The sequence below is a fragment of the Hoplias malabaricus genome, chromosome 5 (assembly GCF_029633855.1).
Source record: "Hoplias malabaricus isolate fHopMal1 chromosome 5, fHopMal1.hap1, whole genome shotgun sequence".
NCBI lineage: Eukaryota > Metazoa > Chordata > Actinopteri > Characiformes > Erythrinidae > Hoplias > Hoplias malabaricus.
The window spans coordinates 20,998,100-21,016,135 of record NC_089804.1 but is presented as its reverse complement, the minus strand read 5'-3'; the positions used below and the strand labels follow the sequence as shown (position 1 = coordinate 21,016,135).

Sequence of the window (18,036 nt, the reverse complement as noted above, 5' to 3'; positions counted from 1 at the left end):
TAGCCCTAAGCTCATTTTGCCCGTGTTTAAAAGTCCCCAGGGGTCCTTGTGGTAGCTTAAGTGTGGCTCTATAGCTCACTCCACAATAACCCTCACATGGGAAAAAGGCCTGACACAGAAAAGCCAGCACAATGAAGACTACGCACTCACTGAGGTTTCCTACTTTCAGACATTGTCAACCAGTGTGGAGCAAGGAGATCGATAATGAGCTCGAACCAAATTCATCCCGGGTTTCTCCATGTTCTTGTTCTTATTTACAGACTCGGTTTACGGTGTTTATGATGGGTTTATGGGAGCAATTCAAGTGTTCTGAGGTTACACAAGTAATGTGTTTACATAGTCTGACCTCTGTAGGGAAAGGGAATAAAGATTGTGGGGGGCTGATTAGCCATGGGAAAAGTTCTCTAAACAATGCCTCCGCTCCCCCCCTCGACGTAGCCCTCGTCCAGCTGAGGTCACCCACTGGCACGCTGCTCACACTTTTCAGGATCTGGTCTCAGCCCTCTGGTCAGTCACATTTTCCCTTGAAGTCTCTGCTGACCCCAGCCGTCACCTCTGGCTGTAGATCAGGACACGCAGTTAGAGGCTTTCAGGAGTTCACAGAACAAGAGCCATAAACAGGGCTGGTGTCGTGGTGCAGGAATGTCATGTGGAACCCTCTTCAACTTTGTTGAAGCTAAGCGTCCTCAAGCTGAAGAGGAAAAGGGCCCTTGTTTGGTCATTTGTCAATTCTATAGACTTTAAGTAGCCAGACGTTTCTTAGCCATAAATGGACAGGTTCCAGTTCCAAAACACAGTGGTCAGTTAAAACTATGGGTACAGTTCAGACTAATGGATATCACTGTGGTGTAAAAGAACATTAGGTAGCATTATTTTTAGCTGTAAACGATAGCATCAGAATCATTGTGATGCTCCAGTGAGCTGTAATAAGGATAATCTATCGTTGGTAGACTCAGCACTACAGAAACTGCACTATGTAACTTTTGAAGGAGGGTAGGGAACCACCTCTCCCCTTTTTAAGGACAACGCTATAAAAAGTGACGCACTGCAACTGTAGGGGGAGCCCTCAAGCAAAATGCCAAATCTTACAGGGCGCTCCTTTAAGAAATTTAATGTTGCGAGTGAAAATGGCGTGATCATGAAAGCAACTCACTGCAGAGCGTCCAAGGCCTGAAGGATTTGTGTCTGTGTGTTTCCCACAGCAGCGTAAAGGGAATGTGACAGAGGACACGCCCTACATCTGAAGGAGAGGAAACTGGAGATGGAGACTGTGGGATTGTGGAGGACATGGCCGCTGCTGGCCGTGCTACTTCAGTTTCTCTTACCTGTCGTCAGAGCCAGCGCCACCTGGAGCCAGAATGGACCGCGACTACAGCTCTCCCACACAGGTCAGAAACTCAGCTTCTTTCTAGAGCTGTGTCAGATTGTATTGTTCTCAATGATATCGTGATAAATCTTGATTTTCGGAATTGTTTACGTGATGACGTCATGCAGTTACCCATCATACAGCATGTCATCCTCTAGGCTGGAGGAATATGCTCAAAAAAGGGGAATGTCATGTGGAGGGGGGGGTTGATTATAAAAGGTCAGATGTACAATAAACCATGGCTTTATGGAAAAAATGAAATAAGTTTATAAAAACAGAAGTGGGGAACACAACTAATCTGTTTTAACACCTCGAGCAGAAGCAAACACAAACTACACTCAGATCTCAGAACAGCAGCTGTTCTGTATTTGTTTTTGTTTTTTACTGTGAAGCTTTAAGGTTCATTTTTGTTTATTTTTGCTGTTTATTTGCACACACTGTGTTTTAGATTTATACACTACATTGTTTATATTTATGTACTACTTATATATATATTTATACCTTTATCTTGTAGTAAAATAAATAAATAAAAACGTTTATTATATAAAACGTATTAAATTCAATATATTTACTTTTAATGTAACATTTATTTTGTTGCAGTGGTGTGTTCTGGAAATCAATAGAAGTATTTTGTCAGTGTTTGGTCACATTGCCAAGGATATCATTATTGCCAAAATACCCTGACGTATTGTGATGTTATTTTAACATTCATTTTATTGGCATCTGTACGGCTGTGAACTAAGAGCATGAGTTCATGTTCCAAAAGTTGTGAAATTTTGAAAGAGCATTGGATTCAGGACAGGGGCTTGTGCCACCAATTTAAATATATGGGAGTTAAAGGGTCTGTGGAATCCACCCAGAGTTGGGATTAGCTTGGATCTGTTGGTTACTGAATATAAAGAGACATTATTAAAACCCCCTTGGGGTCCATTTGACCAAAATATAAATATAAAAAGCACTGGAAAATAGGTTTCGTTAGAATTAATAAAATGATAAAAATGGCCTGAGAGCAATGATAATGCCAACCCAGGAAGGCTGATGCTGGAGGCATTCCGGTTGTTTATTTAACACAGTTTCACCCTTATATGGACAGCGTTTTGCATGTAAATATGTATTTGACTGTAAAAATGGATCTTCTAGACCCAAGCCAGCTTCTCTAAACATTGGGCCACAGCCTAAAATGTCTCTTTTTCTTGCTCCCTTTTAACTCTCTTCATATAAACTCATCCTTCACGAGAGTTTTACATCAGAATGACGCTGACAGGTAATGAGCCAGACTGAGTGAGAGGACCTCAGCCATGACTCAGTCGGGTCCTGCTATGAGTGATGTCTCTCGGGCCAAAGGAGGTGGGGCACAGTCGGCGACGAGGCCTTAGCAACCCCCCTCCTCACAGTGCCTTAACACACCTCCCTCCCACAGACGGATTTGAAGTTACAAGATCAGTGGGAATATTAGACTTATTAAAGATTTTATGAAGCCGGTTTCTCAGCAGTCATCCGCAAACAGGAGCTAGTGGAATACATTTGTAACAGATTAGTAATGACCGAAACCGTTCAGCACTGTACAGCAGCAGACGTGAAGTCATGTAGAACAACATCTGTCCATTCCCCAGCAATCCCAAACAGAATACCGCTAACCTGACCAACCTTTGGTATATTACATATTGCTTTAATTTATTAAAGTCACTTCTTTAGCTTTGAGGCTGAGCGTGTCCTGGTGTGCCTCTCTGTCGTGGCGCTAACCGTCTTGTCTTACATCCTCATGTCCCTAAAGACATCAGCTGGGCCAGTGCCCTATTAAAATACAGCTCAAGAGGAAACAGCTCTGAGTAATAATGCTGTAAACTCTGGACTAAGCACATATACATCCCTGCAGTTACAGACACCACATGACATGTCATAACCTAGCGTGTCACACTAATGAAGGACTAGAGTCCCTTTACTGGAAGAGGAGTCCAAATAAAAATGCACCACGCATGCTACAGCAGTTACAGCCTCTGAAATACTTACAATCCATAAGATAAAGTCTTGCCACTGGTGAAATATGCCTAGGCATCCCTCAGGCTGTCTGTCCGGTCATCCCCGCCACACTGGCGCTCATCCCCAGAGTCTCTTTTGTTATCAGCTCATCCCAGTCCACCTCCGGGACTGACCTCGAGAACCTCCCGGAACCAACCAGGACCCGGCCAGTTTCCTGACAGGAAAATTACATACAGGGAGGTGTCGGACAGTGCCTTATCCTCTCCGCTGCCAATGTGCTTCCCATTATCTCCAAGCACGTTAACGCTGGGCCTCAAACTCATGTGTCATTTTTGAGGCGCCGTTTATTTATGACACAATCGTCAAAGGTGGGCCAGGAGACGCCAAACCCAGACGTTATTCATTAACAATGGACGGGGCACTTGTTTTGCTTGCAGGTATCCCAGAGAAGGCCTTGCTCCTTAGTTAGGGAGGAAATAATAACATGAAAAACATTTATGGAAAAGTCTGGAGCCAGTTCTTGCGTATGGAGGTCAACTGTCTCATCTTTCTTGGGGCCGAGTTACTGCGGTTGATGTTTTCGGAGATTCGGCTGAAAACAAGGAAGGAGAAAGAGATTGGAACTGTCGAACTGGACAGTTTAAGTTCTGTCATCAGGTGTAAAGATCAGCCTGAGGCTTGCTGATGTTAAATAGTATTCAAGGGGTCAGGAGCTCAGTTCATGAGAGCTTCAAAACTGATTCAGATGATTGGTTGATGGACCTGCTTATTGTTTGCTTAACCCCTGACAGCGTGGTGGCTCCTGGCATTGTGTCCAGTGCTTCCCAATGTAATTCCCACTCCAATTAATTTTCCCTGACAGCGGAGTGGATTAGCACCAAAGAAAACAGGCCTTGTTTGAGCTTCACTGATGTAATTACCATCCTAACATCTGCAGGTCTCTGAATCTATGGGTAAAGGTAGAGACTAATAACAAACCAACAGCAGCAATATTAAAGCGCATGCTGTTTAAAGGGAATCCTTTAACTACGGCTTTTTCCTCAGCCTCTAAATATATCCCCCATGTTTCCCTGGAATGCAACTTGTGGGAAGTGGTTCCTGATAGCGGTGGGTGCCATGTGGTGTCGTGGTTGCGACCCCTGTCTGTGTGACATCTGTGTGCATCTCAGGAACAGCACTGCACTCTCAACTTTGAGCTAATGAACCTGTCAAGGCCTCGACACTTAACAGAGCTCACAGCCTTGATGAGGAATGCTGTTAAATAGAGGATGGACCCGATGAAGCGCTGAGGCACAGTCTTTGTGGCACTGGGGCATATCTGTGCCTTCTGTACCATTTCAAGTGGATAAATGATTAGTAGAACGCTGTGGTTCAGAGCCAGAATCACTGTTTAGTATCTTCCCCATGACTGGACTTAAAGATATTTATTTACAGTGATGTAATTGGGCCTGTTTTATGGGGGCTGTAGTCCCACTGAAAGTTCTTTAGCCCCTCAAATAATCTGTGTTTTGAACTGAACCAGTCCAGGACGCAACTTTGAGGTTAGAATATTGAGACGACTGAGTCTCTAGCAGTGGTTCTGCTTATTTGTAACTTGGTGTGTTTCCTTATCTGCCCTTAAACTGTTCCCTTTTCACATTCACAAAGGATTCCTTCGTCTGCTTTTAGCTCAGGACTCTGGGAAACTTTGGGCACATTCTTGAAAGAAATGAAATGACGTGCTTCTGAGAGATCTACACTCATGCTCAAAACAGCCATTCAAGCTTCTCAGTCCTACTCCAGATTGCTGTATCTTCACTGGTGATAAAAATCAAAGGCGTGTAGACTTAAGATAAGACATATCTGACTATAAGTGACAGGGTATCTCTGGCGAAGCTGCATGGGGTCTCGTTTGCTCTGAATCAGCAGCAGCATCTGGAGTGCCTCACTTGACTGTAGCCTCTCTTGCACATTGCACTTAAGCAGCTTGTGGAGTGAAGTTTTGTAGCTCATAGTAACTCGTACAAAACTGCAACTTCTAACTGAACAAACGTTAATTCATTCATTCATTCATTCATTATCTGTAAGCGCTTATCCAGTTCAGGGTCGCGGTGGGTCCAGAGCCTCCCTGGAATCATTGAGTGCAAGGTAGGAATGCACCCTGGAGGGGGCGCCAGTCCTTCACAGGGCAACACACACACACACACACATTCACTCACACACTCACACCTACGGAAAATTTTGAGTCGACAATTCACCTACCAACGTGTGTTTTTGGACTGTGGGAAGAAACTGGAGCACCCGGAGGAAACCCACGCAGACACAGAGAGAACACACCACACTCCTCACAGACAGTCACCCGGAGGAAACCCACGCAGACACAGGGAGAACACACCACACTCCTCACAGACAGTCACCCGGAGGAAACTCACGCAGACACAGGGAGAACACAACACACTCCTCACAGACAGTCACCCGGAGGAAACTCACGCAGACACAGGGAGAACACACCACACTCCTCACAGACAGTCACCCGGAGGAAACTCACGCAGACACAGGGAGAACACAACACACTCCTCACAGACAGTCACCCGGAGGAAACTCACGCAGACACAGGGAGAACACAACACACTCCTCACAGACAGTCACCCGGAGGAAACCCACGCAGACACAGAGAGAACACACCACACTCCTCACAGACAGTCACCCGGAGGAAATCCACGCAGACACAGGGAGAACACAGCACACTCCTCGCAGACAGTCACCCGGAGGAAACCCACGCAGACACAGGGAGAACACACCACACTCCTCGCAGACAGTCACCCGGAGGAAACCCACGCAGACACAGAGAGAACACACCACACTCCTCACAGACAGTCACACGGAAGAAACCCACGCAGACACAGGGAGAACACACCACACTCCTCACAGACAGTCACACGGAGGAAACCCATGCAGACACAGGGAGAACACAGCACACTCCTCACAGACAGTCACCTGGAGGAAACCCACGCAGACACAGGGAGAACACACCACACTCCTCATAGACAGTCACCCGGAAGAAACCCACGCAGACACAGGGAGAACACACCACACTCCTCACAGACAGTCACCCAGAGGAAACCCACAACCTCCAGGTCCCTGGAGCTGTGTGACTGCACCACCGTGCCGCTCACAAACGATAATGAGTTCACAAATCATATTTACATAGGAATAATTACAAGTGACATGCATTATGAATGTATTATTTTACCGTTCTGACCCCCCACACCCTCCCCGGTAAAAGCTAGGGTGATGACAGGGCTAAGCTTGTAGCAGTTATAAAAGTGGTAAGGATAAGTCTGCATAGAATGAATGTAATGTCCCCACAATTCACAGAAACTAGTGACTGTGTATGTGTGTGTGTGTGTGTGTGTGTGTGTGTGTGTAGACAAAAAAACATTTCCTTGGGGTACTTCATCCTGTAGTTTTTCCTGAAGGCGATGCTCTACAGACCCCGCTGTCACTGCTTTGCTTTCTCCAAGCGCCACTGACCCCTAAAGCTCCATTTCCCCATTTCACACCCGACTATTTACACATTCACCCCCACAGACAGGGCGCGCTTTCAGTGAGTGTTCATTCCATCGGAGAGACGCAGTCAAGATGGTTCAAGAGAAATAAAGTCTCTAAAGACTTTTATAAAGTAACACCTCATGTGATTCTTTCCTAAAAATAGAACAAGAAATGAAAAGTGCTGTACAAACGGAGGCAGGAAGAATCTGAAGTGGTCCTTCTAGCCTTTTCTAGTAGCAGCAGCAGCGTTGGCTAATAGCTTTGTGAAGAAGTGCAACAACCAGAGGCCAACGCCCTGTAAAGGCTTTAAGGAAAAGCTGACACTAATAAGAAATGGGGAACTGTTAAAGGGGAAAGTGCGTCATGTGGATGCCTCCAGATGTCTTTGAGCTTGAGGTTACTTAGATACATCACATCAGTGACTGAAATCTTTTTAATTACAAAGGTACTGATGTCATTATATTTGCTACAAGCAAATACGGACATTTGAAAATTAAAATAATTAATAAAGCCAAGGGCAATTCTTTATATTTCAAGAGCTGCAGGTTAATTATTGACTGTGTTGTATGATTTTGTGCTTTTGCTCTTGGGCTCCCCCTATATTTGTGGCGTGTAATCACGAGCAAGGTGCAAAAGGGAGTGGGTCCTACCCTACTCTAAATTTATATAGTGCCATTTCTGCAGTGCTGAGCCCAGGAGCAGCAAAGACAGAGGCTCTGTTCTCACTGTTACAGCTCAGTGGAGAATCACAGCGATTTAGACGCATTAATACGAAGGTTAAAATTCTACCTAGTGTTGATTTACAGGTTGTAAGTGGGTACATTTAGTGTCGACCAATCAGAGACAGTCAGACACTGCTCTATGACCACATCTACAAAATGACTACGTGACGTGCATCATTCAAGGTCACCATGGAGAAGAAAGACCTGTTCCTTAACCCCACCACATCCTACTTTTTCTGCCAGTTTAAGGGTTAGAGCTGGTGACCTTTCGGTCCCGAGAGCGCTGCTTAAATCTTTAGTCCGTGGCTCACTTCTTGGTCTTTTGTTGGCAATAGAACAGACTCAGACCTTCATTTCTTACAGTTATTATTTATTATTAATCCCCAAAATGTTCAGCCCTAATGGTTAGCCCTCATTTTTGGATTTTGCTTGGAGCACCGGAGTGAGACTTACTACACGTTGATATGGAAGGACTTCAGTGAAGAGGAGTGGTCATTAATCAAAACCACTGCTCACAGAGTCCTTCACACGCATGTGTTTGGAATTGTTTGGAAAAAACAGGCTTAATCTGATGGGCATCATTTTGAGATCTGAATCTGAGCGAGTCGTGTTCGTTGCTCCTTTGTCGAGGGATTGTTCGGTTTAAGGAAACCTCGCTCCCATCTGGAGCCTCGTGATGTTGGTGAGTTGTCTCATCTCTACCTTCACGTCTGGGAACATCACTTTTACATGTCATCAAGCAAAAATGCCCAGAGACCCTCCCTCCCTCTGCACCAGTGTCCTGAGGAATTTTAAGGGGAAGAAAGAGCCAGAAGTGAAGGTAGATGAAAGGTCTACAGCTGGATGCACTTTTAAATTTCACAGCTGAGGGATGTTCCTCCACTTACCGGCACGTGAGCATCAGTTGACTGTTCCAAGTACACGTCTTAAAGCCTGTGGCTTATCTTATCTTCGGTACTCACTTATGGTTCATGTCTTGAGAGACCTCCCTCCATGCAACGTGTTGATAGCAGGGATGTTCAGTTACATTTATGAAGTCCAGCTGATAAAATTGTTTTGTGAAGGTTAAAAGTAAAAGAAATCAAGGCAGAAGGTTCAGAATTAAATATTACTTTTATTTTTAAAGTGCAAACAATGCGTTCTTTGTCTGCTTGTCTCTTTTTGTGTAAGTTGTCTAATACTATGGTGCATTAGGTAGGTGTCGCAGTCACACAGGTCCAAGGACATGGAGGTTGTGGGTTTGATTGGGTGACTGTCTGTGAGGAGTGTGCTGTGTTCTCCCTGTGTCTGTGTGGGTTTCCTCCGGGTGACTGTCTGTGAGGAGTGTGGTGTGTTCTCCCTGTGTCTGTGTGGGTTTCCTCTGGGTGACTGTTTGTGAGGAGTATGGTGTGTTCTCCCTGTGTCTGCGTGGGTTTCCTCCGGGTGACTGTCTGTGAGGAGTGTGGTGTGTTCTCCCTGTGTCTGCGTGGGTTTCCTCTGGGTGACTGTTTGTGAGGAGTGTGGTGTGTTCTCCCTGTGTCTGTGTGGGTTTCCTCCGGGTGACTGTCTGTGAGGAGTGTGGTGTGTTCTCTCTGTGTCTGTGTGGGTTTCCTCCGGGTGACTGTCTGTGAGGAGTGTGGTGTGTTCTCCCTGTGTCTGCATGGGTTTCCTCCGGGTGACCGTCTGTGAGGAGTGTGGTGTGTTCTCTCTGTGTTGGTGTGGGTTTCCTGCGGGTGCTCCAGTTTCCTCCCACAGTCCAAAAACACACGTTGGTAGGTGGATTGGTGACTCAAAAGTGTCCGTAGGTGTGAGTGTGTGTGTGTTGCCCTGTGAAGGACTGGCGCCCCCTCCAGAGTGTGTTCCCGCCTTGCGCCCAATGATTCCAGGTAGGCTCTGGACCCACCGCGACCCTGAACTGGATAAGGGTTGCAGATAATGAATGAATGTCTAATACTACGACTATCTGAAGATATTCACTCATTATTGACTCTCATTGATTATCAAAAATTGGTCACAGATCTGGACAGAACAGCCTTTTGATAATGACTGGTTTAAAGGACAAACGGTTAAAATCTTAAGGATCTCGTTGTAATTTGTTCACATTGGAAAAAAACAGCAAAGACTTGGAGATCAGAGCTCATTGCTAATGGAATTCATGCTTTTATTTATGTGATGCTTTGGTGCAAAGACAGTGATTAAGCTGTTATTTTGGTTGAAAATATTCCATGGCATAGATTCAGAAAAAGCAATGGAAGTATAATTAGGGCATACGCAGTGCACTGTGTCCTCAGACACCCCTCCTACTACTGCTTCACTTTTCCCCGTAGTCTTATAGTCTTTCCCCTTGTCTGTCTTTCTGACCGTCTGTCCTCCATTTCACCCCAGTTTGCCATAACCTTCTCCTCTTACTAAGTCCAAAAGCTCTCCCTCATTTTCTCTCTCTCCCTCTCTGCCGCTCCCCTACCCTCACTCATCCTGCCGTGGCCCAAACCCTGTCATTACATTTCTAATGAGGGCAAAACGATTCTCCGACACAATGCACTCCTTTAAGCGGTTACTTTTTGACCTTCATTAATGCTTCCTCAAACATCTGAGAGCACCTTGATCTCAGTGATCTCACAGCCTGTGCCGAAGGTTATAAAACCACTGACAGCAGAACGAAGGCTGTAGAACGTCGTCACAGAAGCAGTGTGGTCCCACGTTGTAAACCACGGTCCAGCAGCAGCCTGTGGTTTAGTGTATTGCTCTCTATACAGTGCTGCTCTTTCTTTGCTGTTGAAAGCAGTAACTGTGTGATTGAGGGAGAAGGAGAAAGGAATTCCTTTAGTTCTCGTCATTCTCTTGTTTCTTTTTCCTCTCATCCTGCTAATGAGGCCGACCCTCGATACCTCCTGCAGCGGGGGGCTTGTGGGTAATTGTGGTAACTGCTGGCCACTGACGCTAGCAGAAAAACTCAGGGTAAGATGGAGTGTGTCAAAGAGGATCTCTGGATTTTGCGAGAGTAGAAGAGAGAGAGAGAGAGAGAGAGAGAGAGAGAGAGAGAGAGAGAGAGAGAGAGAAAAGAGAGAGAGAGAGAGAGAGAGAGAGAAAAAGAGAGAGAGAGAGAGAGAGAGAGAGAAAGAGAGAGAGAGAGAGAGAGAGAGAGAAAGAGAGAGACGGATGATGAATGATGAGGGAAATTAAGGTTAATCTCTTTTCCCGCTCTTCAGAGTAGCCTCACTTCTCCTAATGGACACAGGAGAGGTTTGGCCTCAGGCCGTTTATTAGCATTCGTGGACTTAAAAAATCTTTGTTGAAACTAGAAACCAAACTCTCTCACTCTATGCTCCTCCGCCTCCTGTTACGCTCTCACCAGGTGTTTGTTGTTGGGAGAGCACAGACAGGTAATCAGAGCCGAATCGAGTGAGGAGGGTCATGTGGCTGCAGCCTTGCCTCATTCAGAGCGGCTTGGAACAGGGCTTCAGACCTAGCCTCCGGGACTGAAGTTCCAGGGGGACATGGACATCTGCCTGGCTTCTCTGACCTGTCCATTCCTACCACCTTCCGGGGCCATGGGACACAATATTTTTGATTGATAGATAGATTCATTCATTCATTCATTCATTCATTCATTATCTGTAACCCTTATCTAGTTCAGGGTCGCAGTGGGTCCAGAGCCTACCTGAAATCATTGGTCACAAGACGGGAATACACCCTGGAGGGGGCGCCAGTCCTTCACAGGGCAACACACACACACACATTCACTCACACACACACACACTCACTCACTCACACCTACGGACACTTTTGCATCACCAATCCACCTACCAACGTGTGTTTTTGGACTGTGGGAGGAAACCGGAGCACCCGGAGGAAACCCACGCAGACACAGGGAGAACACACCACACTCCTCACAGACAGTCACCCGGAGGAAACCCACACAGACACAGGGAGAACACACCACACTCCTCAAGACAGTCACCCAGAGGAAACCCACACAGACACAGAGAGAACACACCACACTCCTCACAGACAGTCACCCGGGGGAAACCCACGCAGACACAGGGAGAACACACCACACTCCTCACAGACAGTCACCCAGAGGAAACCCACGCAGACACAGGGAGAACACACCACACTCCTCACAGACAGTCACCCAGAGGAAACCCACACAGACACAGAGAGAACACACCACACTCCTCACAGACAGTCATCCGGAGGAAACCCACGCAGACACAGAGAGAACACACCACACTCCTCACAGACAGTCTCATGCAGACTGAATAAACAGTTAACTGAAAATATATATGTAACAGTACAGACATGAGGTAAAAATAGTTATTTTATTGGCACAGCAGGGTGTTCTTCAAACCCCAGTTAGAGTAGTGATGTCATCCACAAGGCCGTACCCAGGCTACACCACCAAGATCTTTTCCAGAAACATTTACAGCTGTTTTACCAAAGATATGATTAAAACAACAGGTTTTCCCTAAAGAGCCGACAGCTCTCATCAACAAAAACTTAAAATAATATGTATTTATATAGATCTTATTAAACTTTGGTTATTTAAAACATGGCACAAAATGGCGGATTATTATCCAAGCACCATTTTGAATAACTTCATATTTCACTTTATGATCCCAGTCATTTCCAAGGGCAGGGCTATTTAACTTGGGAATACACCAAGCCTGCATTCCACAGAACTGCCACGGATTCTCCCCGGACCTGTTAAAGACAGGAGGAAACCTGAGGAGATCCACATTTTCACCTCCATACACTCCCTGTTGGCCGCCCCCTGAGTAAACAACTGGAAAAACTCTCGGAAACCAGGGCTGGATGGGAGCTGGCACAGATAGCCCCTGGAAGGAGGAAGGCTTGCTACTTGATACATGAGAAAAACAAATAACAGCCCTTCGATTCCCACCTCCCTCCCATTCATCTCCACAGAAACACATTGTCTTAACCGCACTTTTAAATTTCACAGCTGAGGGATGTTCCTCCACTTACCGGCACGTGAGCATCAGTTGACTGTTCCAAGTACACGTCTTAAAGCCTGTGGCTTATCTTATCTTCGGTACTCACTTATGGTTCATGTCTTGAGAGACCTCCCTCCATGCAACGTGTTGATAGCAGGGATGTTCAGTTACATTTATGAAGTCCAGCTGATAAAATTGTTTTGTGAAGGTTAAAAGTAAAAGAAATCAAGGCAGAAGGTTCAGAATTAAATATTACTTTTATTTTTAAAGTGCAAACAATGCGTTCTTTGTCTGCTTGTCTCTTTTTGTGTAAGTTGTCTAATACTATGGTGCATTAGGTAGGTGTCGCAGTCACACAGGTCCAAGGACATGGAGGTTGTGGGTTTGATTGGGTGACTGTCTGTGAGGAGTGTGCTGTGTTCTCCCTGTGTCTGTGTGGGTTTCCTCCGGGTGACTGTCTGTGAGGAGTGTGGTGTGTTCTCCCTGTGTCTGTGTGGGTTTCCTCTGGGTGACTGTTTGTGAGGAGTATGGTGTGTTCTCCCTGTGTCTGCGTGGGTTTCCTCCGGGTGACTGTCTGTGAGGAGTGTGGTGTGTTCTCCCTGTGTCTGCGTGGGTTTCCTCTGGGTGACTGTTTGTGAGGAGTGTGGTGTGTTCTCCCTGTGTCTGTGTGGGTTTCCTCCGGGTGACTGTCTGTGAGGAGTGTGGTGTGTTCTCTCTGTGTCTGTGTGGGTTTCCTCCGGGTGACTGTCTGTGAGGAGTGTGGTGTGTTCTCCCTGTGTCTGCATGGGTTTCCTCCGGGTGACCGTCTGTGAGGAGTGTGGTGTGTTCTCTCTGTGTTGGTGTGGGTTTCCTGCGGGTGCTCCAGTTTCCTCCCACAGTCCAAAAACACACGTTGGTAGGTGGATTGGTGACTCAAAAGTGTCCGTAGGTGTGAGTGTGTGTGTGTTGCCCTGTGAAGGACTGGCGCCCCCTCCAGAGTGTGTTCCCGCCTTGCGCCCAATGATTCCAGGTAGGCTCTGGACCCACCGCGACCCTGAACTGGATAAGGGTTGCAGATAATGAATGAATGTCTAATACTACGACTATCTGAAGATATTCACTCATTCAGAGCGGCTTGGAACAGGGCTTCAGACCTAGCCTCCGGGGCTGAAGTTCCAGGGGGACATGGACATCTGCCTGGCTTCTCTGACCTGTCCATTCCTACCACCTTCCGGGGCCATGGGACACAATATTTTTGATTGATAGATAGATTCATTCATTCATTCATTCATTCATTCATTATCTGTAACCCTTATCTAGTTCAGGGTCGCAGTGGGTCCAGAGCCTACCTGAAATCATTGGTCACAAGACGGGAATACACCCTGGAGGGGGCGCCAGTCCTTCACAGGGCAACACACACACACACATTCACTCACACACACACACACTCACTCACTCACACCTACGGACACTTTTGCATCACCAATCCACCTACCAACGTGTGTTTTTGGACTGTGGGAGGAAACCGGAGCACCCGGAGGAAACCCACGCAGACACAGGGAGAACACACCACACTCCTCACAGACAGTCACCCGGAGGAAACCCACACAGACACAGGGAGAACACACCACACTCCTCAAGACAGTCACCCAGAGGAAACCCACACAGACACAGAGAGAACACACCACACTCCTCACAGACAGTCACCCGGGGGAAACCCACGCAGACACAGGGAGAACACACCACACTCCTCACAGACAGTCACCCAGAGGAAACCCACGCAGACACAGGGAGAACACACCACACTCCTCACAGACAGTCACCCAGAGGAAACCCACACAGACACAGAGAGAACACACCACACTCCTCACAGACAGTCATCCGGAGGAAACCCACGCAGACACAGAGAGAACACACCACACTCCTCACAGACAGTCTCATGCAGACTGAATAAACAGTTAACTGAAAATATATATGTAACAGTACAGACATGAGGTAAAAATAGTTATTTTATTGGCACAGCAGGGTGTTCTTCAAACCCCAGTTAGAGTAGTGATGTCATCCACAAGGCCGTACCCAGGCTACACCACCAAGATCTTTTCCAGAAACATTTACAGCTGTTTTACCAAAGATATGATTAAAACAACAGGTTTTCCCTAAAGAGCCGACAGCTCTCATCAACAAAAACTTAAAATAATATGTATTTATATAGATCTTATTAAACTTTGGTTATTTAAAACATGGCACAAAATGGCGGATTATTATCCAAGCACCATTTTGAATAACTTCATATTTCACTTTATGATCCCAGTCATTTCCAAGGGCAGGGCTATTTAACTTGGGAATACACCAAGCCTGCATTCCACAGAACTGCCACGGATTCTCCCCGGACCTGTTAAAGACAGGAGGAAACCTGAGGAGATCCACATTTTCACCTCCATACACTCCCTGTTGGCCGCCCCCTGAGTAAACAACTGGAAAAACTCTCGGAAACCAGGGCTGGATGGGAGCTGGCACAGATAGCCCCTGGAAGGAGGAAGGCTTGCTACTTGATACATGAGAAAAACAAATAACAGCCCTTCGATTCCCACCTCCCTCCCATTCATCTCCACAGAAACACATTGTCTTAACCGTCTCTTTACTAACCAGTGTCTGATTCCATCAGGGGGATATTTAGTGCATGTTATGAGGAGACGTAATGTTTTGTCGGCTGCCATAGAGAATTACCCCATGGTGTCAGTGTAGCTGACGCTGCTGTCACTGCGGTGAAAGGCCTCCACAAACCCATTACTGTTGTTTAAACTTCCAGAAGGAGAACGTAATCTCTCGGCCGGCGTGCCGTCATAGCTCCCATTCGAGACTTTTATTGCCTCACTTTGTTTTCATTTCATTCCAGCTGTGTTAATTTACGTAAACACTGCGGTGTGATACCGTCACACCGTGTAACAGCTGCAGAGTTTAAGTGCGTGACATAACCCAAGTGCTTCCTGTTGTGCTTTATAATTCTGATATAACATCTGACATATCACACATTAGAGCATGTACATCCGTGCCGGTCTTACGCCGTACGGAGGAGCAGTCCAGAGACACGGTAGGTGCATCGAAATGTGTGGCTTCCCAAGTGCAAACCATGCCATGTCTGTTTATACCAAAGTGATCCCAGGCAAAGAAAACATAGCGATAGTGTTATATCATTGATCCATGTCTTGATCTCATCTGACAGCCGTAGCAGGAATTTTGATTGCAACCTGATGTTCTTGTGGTGCAAACAGTGTCCGAGGTGGTGCACTTTGCTTGACCTCACTGGCATAATTAAGATAAAACATATGCTTTATTTTTTAAAGGGTTATGGTCTGTTAGGCTATTAAATGGGTCTATTAAGCAGTGCCTGTAGTGAATTTATGTGGCGGTAAGGGTTTGAACGTCATAGCCCCACTGTATTAAGAAATCTGATAAAAGCATAATGAGAAAATCTGTTGCAGCCTCAGGTCAGAGGTATATCTGATCAGGCTCCTACCTCTGGATGGGATCTAAGCCAGACATCATCAAAGGGCGGATCCGAGTCCAGACCTGGAACAAGTGATGATTCTGTCAGGATCTGAGACCAAAAAGAATAAATATTAACATTCATGGAATGTTTGACACTAGAAAACAGGTGCATGTGAGGACTGTGTGTTCACTAGAGAGAGCGAGACGTACACGAGAACAAACACAGCGTGGTCAGTTCACTGGAGACAAAGTGAGAGGGACAGGAGGGTGAGGACAACATGTCCTGCTCCAGAATAAGAAAAGCCGATGTAGAAACCAAACTTTTAAAGATGAACAGAGGGAGTCGTTGCCGTTCTTCCAAATCCAAACCTGTGGCTTTTACAGGGTCCCAAAAACATGTGTTAATGAAAGGATTAATATAAATTCATTCATTATCTGTAACCCTTATCCAGTTCAGGGTCGCGGTGGGTCCAGAGCCTACCTGGAATCATTGGGCGCAAGGCAGGAACACACCCTGGAGGGGGCGCCAGTCCTTCACAGGGCAACACAGACACACACACATTCACTCACACACTCACACCTACGGACACTTTTGAGTTGCCAATCCACCTACCAACATTTTGGACTGTGGAAAGAAACTGGAGCACCCGGAAGAACACGCAGACACAGGGAGAACACACCACACTCCTCACAGACAGTCACCCGGAGGAAGCCCACGCAGACACAGGGAGAACACACCACACTCCTCACAGACAGTCACCCGGAGGAAACCCACGCAGACACAGAGAGAACACACCACACTCGTCACAGACAGTCACCCGGAGGAAGCCCACGCAGACACAGGGAGAACACACCACACTCCTCACAGACAGTCACTCGGAGGAAACCCACACAGACACAGGGAGAACACACCACACTCCTCACAGACAGTCACCTGGAGTGGGTTTCGAACCCACAACCTCCAGGTCCCTGGAACTGTGTGACTGCACCACCGTGAATTCTAGCAGCTAGACCTCACTGGTCTAAACACTCCTTGGGTCATATCTTCAATATAAAGCAAGGCATCTGAAGACATCTTAAACCACAATCAAATTTCAGATGTCCAGACTGTGGCGTGTGAAGGCAGCGCCCTCTGATCTATCAGAAGTTCTATTCAGGAGTTCTTTCATTATAACACGTTTATGTAAATGGGGCACAGTGGGCTGTTTAAGAAGAACAAAGAAAAACCCAGCTTGTGCCAGAGAGTGACTCAACATTATTGTTTTCTCTTAATTGCTGTTCATACTTTGTTTAAATTGATATACAACTTTGCCTTGAGTCATTACAACACATGGCAAGGGCTTAAAGAACTAGATCAACATCAACAGGAGAACCAACACCAACATCAGCCACCACCAGGGGATTTCCAAGTGGAAGGCCGCACCTTTGTGGAAGAGCTGACATACCTGCCAACGTTGAAATGTTTTTCAGATGCTTTCTGGGCACACACTGAGTCGTGCATCTCTTTATGTGGAGAGCTGGGTACTTGCTGACCCAACGGAGAGTAGCCGCAAGCACAAACCCACACAGACAGCTGTGTATTACTTGCTGGCACCGAAGGAGTAATTGAGGCCGTGTGGTAATAATACACAAGCCTGTCTTAGCAGGGGGCTGACCACAGTGGACTGCTGAAGTCATGCTCTGTCCTACTCCCACCCACATCATTAGCTTAAACGACCCAGTATATTGGCCCCTCACAGTGAGAGATTGATGTCAGTTTGTGCAGACACGCATCCCTGGCCCTTGCAGATGGGAGAAGTCTTGGCTGATGGGCTCAAATGTGCGTTGACTTTTATACTGCCCAGTTCTTTGCTTACTCAAGTGTCAGGGCAGAGCTCTGAACGGGGCAAAGAAACGTTTTGATAATCCTGTACTTTCCTTCATCCCTAGCAGCTGGGATGTTTGCCTTTCCACACGCTTCTGAACTTTGGCGTCTCTGTGTTTTTCCTTCCACTCAAGCCTTACACCCAATTCCCACCCTGAGCGAGAAGGGGAA

At 46.5% G+C, this 18,036-nt stretch overlaps 1 protein-coding gene across 2 annotated transcripts in view; it reads left to right on the top strand.

The window, feature by feature from the left end:
- The window catches only part of si:dkey-49n23.1 (semaphorin-3D), a 67,073-nt gene that overhangs the window by 23,606 nt on the left and 25,431 nt on the right, over positions 1-18,036 (top strand). For both annotated transcript variants that reach the window (XM_066670585.1, XM_066670586.1), the window contains exon 2: positions 1,203-1,388. In XM_066670585.1, the coding sequence (XP_066526682.1) occupies positions 1,262-1,388 (127 nt within the window). In that variant the 5' untranslated portion in view covers positions 1,203-1,261. The remainder of the gene's footprint in view (positions 1-1,202; positions 1,389-18,036) is intronic.